The sequence below is a fragment of the Penaeus japonicus genome, unplaced genomic scaffold, assembly GCF_977035675.1.
Source record: "Penaeus japonicus unplaced genomic scaffold, GWHDUDI00000001_assembly GWHDUDI00000001, whole genome shotgun sequence".
In the NCBI taxonomy this organism is placed as follows: Eukaryota; Metazoa; Arthropoda; class Malacostraca; order Decapoda; family Penaeidae; genus Penaeus; species Penaeus japonicus.
In genome coordinates this window covers 1906064-1911063 of record NW_028234403.1, presented here as the reverse complement: position 1 = coordinate 1911063, position 5000 = coordinate 1906064, and the positions used below count along the sequence as shown (strand labels likewise).

General features: G+C 35.4%; 1 protein-coding gene across 6 annotated transcripts in view; it reads right to left on the bottom strand.

Annotated features, from left to right (window-relative positions):
• Window positions 1-4759, bottom strand: part of l(1)G0289 (plexin domain containing lethal (1) G0289) — a 38650-nt gene extending 33891 nt beyond the window's left edge. For 5 of the 6 annotated variants that reach the window (XM_086551100.1, XM_086551154.1, XM_086551304.1 and 2 more), the window contains exon 1: window positions 4267-4423. In XM_086551100.1, the coding sequence (XP_086407226.1) occupies window positions 4267-4351 (85 nt within the window). In that variant the 5' untranslated portion in view covers window positions 4352-4423. Of the gene's footprint in view, window positions 1-4266 lie in introns of all 6 variants that reach the window. The other variant, XM_086551241.1, reaches the window with a different exon arrangement.
• Window positions 4760-5000: the final 241 nt, after the last annotated feature.

Below are 5000 nucleotides of genomic sequence, written 5' to 3'. Positions count from 1 at the left end.
ATCTCACAAGGATATCTAATTCAAGGCAGAAATTTAAGAAGATACAATCAAGGAGTATACCCCAATGCATGGCAAGAAATTGTACAGCTGGGTTTTAAGACCTTCTGAAACATGGAAACCAAGTCCCATGTTGACACTGCTTAACCCGTTGCCAACAGGGGATAGATTTGCTTACCCAGGCTCTAGGATGGGTTTTTATTTCAGAGCGAGGCAGCTTCAGCAACATATCTTGACTTTTCCCACTCCCTTTTAGTCACTCATTGTAGAACTAACGGCATTTTTGTTTTGTTTTTTAGTGTGTTTTACTGTATTTAGAGACTTATATCTCTCTTATCACAGGCTCTATCAATTCTGCAGTTGACTAAAATTGTAGTTCAGGGTCCATATCAGCTTATTTTTTTCTTTATACTCAGTGTGATAGAAGTATTGCTGTTTTATGGGAAGACAAAAAGCAACTTTATTTTTTTGTGTTTGTGTGCTGTCATGAAAGAATACGAAACATATAACCATCCACAATGAAGATAACATGAAGAGGTAAGAGAGAGGAAGGAAACTTGTTCTTATGTCTGTGAGTGTGACAGTAAAAGGCATCCCTTCTGGCACAGGGGCACATTGTAGACAATGGGCATGATTTAAGTCACCTTCCTCTTCTTGTTCTGCCTGCACATACTTCATCTGCTGTATTTAAGAGCAAGAGGTCAGCAACTTGGTGCATACCATCACTCTCTAAAGATAATGCTTGCTAGAGACCATAGATGGGTGCCTTCAAGGCTCTCTGCTGCTGGTGCTAGAAGAAAGTGGTGCCATCTAGTTTTTGGATGTTAGGTGAAATCCTTAATATTGCTTAATATTACAGCACTTATAATAATTATGACTGCAATTGTCATCATCACTCACTCATAACTCATAGCACAATAATATAACATTGTATTCCAAAATCCCCAAACGTCATGATGCCCATCGTCGTGCCAGAGCTCGAGCATCATGTAAAACGGAAAAAACAAGTCACCTGTCATTAACGAGTTAAATATATGTTTCTGTCAAAACTACTACACTGACAGCTTTGGTCCCCCACTGGAAAAGGTGATATCCAAACATTAGGCAGGATCTAAAAACCTTTTACTATCATTGAAAATTTGCACCCCTCTCAACTAATGGAAACAGTTCAACTGGCTAAAACTCTAATCTTTCCAATGAGAAGAGAACATTATTTAGTAATACACACACGCAGAATCCTGGAAGAAGCCAAAAATATGAAAGACTAGAATCACATCAACCAAGGGATCACCTATGCAGTATACTCAAGATAAATGACAAGGATTCAACCCATGAAATAAATAAATAAATAATAATAATCATATCAATAATCATGAACTACTAATTCTAGAAATGAATAATAGTCCTAATACTACTAATGATAAATCTACAGTCAAAATATCTGTATTAACAGTAATATCCATTACAGTAACAATGAGAGTGATTATGATGATGCCATCATAATAATGATGATGATAATGGTAATAACAATCTAAATAATAGAAATAATATTAATAGTAATGGAAATAACAATAATGATAATAATAATAACAGTAAAGCTAATAATAACAACAATAAGAATAATAGTAGTAGTAATTTTAGTCGTAGTAATAGTGGTGGTAGTAGTAATTGTAGTAATAATTCTAATAAGGGCAAGATTCTTTTTCACTCAGAATAAATAATAAAACAACAGGTATGAATCTCAAATATAATACTGACAATAACCATACTATAAACATATCAAATATTAACAAAAAAAACATATAATAATAACAATGACTAAAAGCTATCACTATAATTACAATGATAATTATGAGTGATTTACAAAACAATAATACCAACAACAAATATATTAAAACCATTAAAAGATATCTTTTAAAAATCATAATAATGCCAATACTATATACAAGAATTATTATAATAACACAAACAGTTAATATACCAATAGCACAAATAACAATACCATTAAAAATAATATTAATGTTATCCTAATATAACATCACTAATACCAATAATAATAGTAATAATAATAGTCATTATGACAATAACAATATCAACAACAACAATAACAACAACAACAATAACAATACTAATACTAATAATAACAATAGTAATAGTAAAAGAAATAATAATTTGTAATAATAACAACAATAGTAATAACTACAATAACAACAACAACAATAATAATAATCAAGATGGTAATAATAATGATAAGACAAACAATAATAATAACCAAAACCATTATGGTAAAATAGTAATAGCAATAATAACAAGATGAAAACCAATAAAAACAACAACAATGATAATCTACTGTTACTCCTACAAGTTTTTGTAATGATAATTACAAAACCACATGAACAATAAGAACAGTAATAACAATAAAAAGAAAGCAATAACAATAAAATTAATCATTACTATTATCATGAAGATAATCACACAAACAAAAATTAAGTGAAGTTAAAACAAACAAGAAAAAAAAAGTAAATAAGTAAACCACAGCTACCTTTTCTTAAAAGCATTTAAGAAAAACCCACAAGCCTTATCACTGACTTCCAACAACCTTGTCCAAACCACAACAACGTATATACCAAACGCATTATCTTTACTTTACGGCTGACGTAAACCACGCTAGACCCTACATCCTTTCTCTCTAAATGCACGTGCTTCTGCCTATGGTAATTTTCTTATTACTGAAGATCACTGCTGACAGGTAATGCCAGCTTGGAAACGATGCTTGTTATTTTGTATTTCACTTCTACGTCCCTACGTCGCGATTCAAACCCAGTATAGACGACTTCTTTTCTACTAAACATGAAATGCTACGGAGATTCAAAGTTAAAATATATGACAAAAGGTTGACTTTTAACTTTTTTGACCACGTATTTCACTTCAAATTGCTTCTGTACACTACATCTTGCATGCATTTTTTTATTTTTTTTTTGTTTCTTCCCAGGTAGTATTCATTGTTCACATCAAAATAAGTACTGGCATATAAGTATACCAATCATAATGAGTAGAATAAAATTAAAACATCAGAAAGTGCAGACTCTGAGATTGGAAAGAGTTTTGTTATCTCTTTAAACTTCCTCTCAAAATGCTGCTTTCTTTTTTTAAACAAAGGAGTACTCGCATAACAAATACCCTCACATCCTCTTCAATGTACCAAGGCCTTATTATCACAATGAACTTCAGAAATTTGTATTGTAATTCTGTAACAAACAATAACGCACTCTCTTTCTTAACTCGCAATAATTTCTCTTACGTAATACTTCTTGCTTTTGAAAGACTTGAGTCCTTTTTCTCGAAGCATTATCTTATACTGTTAGGTAATTCGCAAAGAATATTATTCCAGTTCTCTAAATCGGATTCGTGGACGGAATATCTCGAACTCGAGATACCAAACGCACAACCACCAATGAATACGGCACAAAGAGAGGTTTTCTTTCCCGGGCATACTTATTCAGCTCGGTAATACTAAACTCTTCATACTGTAAGTATATGAGTGACCAAGTATTACTTAGAGCCACTTTAACGTAGATATTTTTAAAAATAGTCATTCTGTAACTATGGTCTATTACTAGTACCCCAGTAAACCAAATCATAACCCAATCAGATACCGTAAAACTACATAGCACGAGGAAAGACGCTCAGATAACGCTCCTGCATTTATATATTTATACATAATTTATATATAACCCACATTTTTGCGGTTTACAAGAATGCTAAACTAAAAAAAAAAAAAAAATATCCAATACTCACATACCTAAAAAAAAAAAAAAAATACCATCATCTACACACCAAAGAACATAACAAAAAAAAAAGGACAAACAAAATATAAAATTGCAACATAACACGAAAAAAAATCACAATTAAAACCCTCATGCCATCGCACCTTCGCCTCAGGCCATGGAAAGGTAAACGAATCCACTCCATTATTCACTCGAAATCACGAACTCCATTGAATTTTAAGTGCTAGAGATACGTGATCTGAAGAGCCCCAATACCAGTGCAGGGAGATAGGGTCGTTCCGATGCTCACAAAAGGCGTGGCTTCTTGCTAGACAGACAGATAGACAGACAGACAGACACTCACCAACAGGTAGTAGCCGCAATTCCACTCAAAACAACGCACTCGACCTTCCCGACTCATTTACCCACATTTTCACGCCTCTTGGGCTCTTTTTACTCACTCCCGCGGCGAGGGAAGGTGCTAAACGACTCATTTACTCACCGTTTTTGTGCGCGCAAGACGAATTTAATAAAGAAAAGGCTACAATTCTGAGGAACACCACCACACTGAACCACCGCGCCGCCATGTTCACTCAGGCACTGACTGACGTCACGCGCAGTCCGAAGGCGTTTCCGAGTCTCGCCGGCGTTGACTTCGGCTTCTTCGTTTCGCCGCGTGTCGTCCGAAAGCGTGGTCGTGTGCCGCTCCCGCTGCCGCTGCCGTCGCGTCGCGGTGAGTCCTAGCTAGCTTTGTGTCCTTTAATTAATTAGGGTTGCTAGTCATTCATTTAGCCTGCCTTGTGGTGGAAGACGTCAAGATTGATTAAACCATGGGCTTCATTTTGTAGGATGTTGTATAATATTCATATCCCGAAAGCGGGTTTGGATATCTTTATTCATTGACGGCCTTTCACCGGGAAGAAATACTTGACCAATGCACTGAGGAAAAGAAGTCCCAGGCTCGTGTTGAAGACTCACATGCACTCCCTCCACTCGAGCGCTCTCTCTTCCATGGCAGAGCGACCGAGCCAGGGATAAGGGAAGGACGGGATAGGTGCATCCTAACAGGAAGGATCTATTGGGTGAAGTACCTCAGCGCCGTCACTATTGCAGGAAATAACTAATCAAGATTCGGAACGCGCTAGTGAACTAACTGGCTTGAGATTAGGGAGTGAGTGAATATACATACGCCAAGTATATTCTTTCCTCCCGTGTGTGAATTCCTGAAGGAGATGC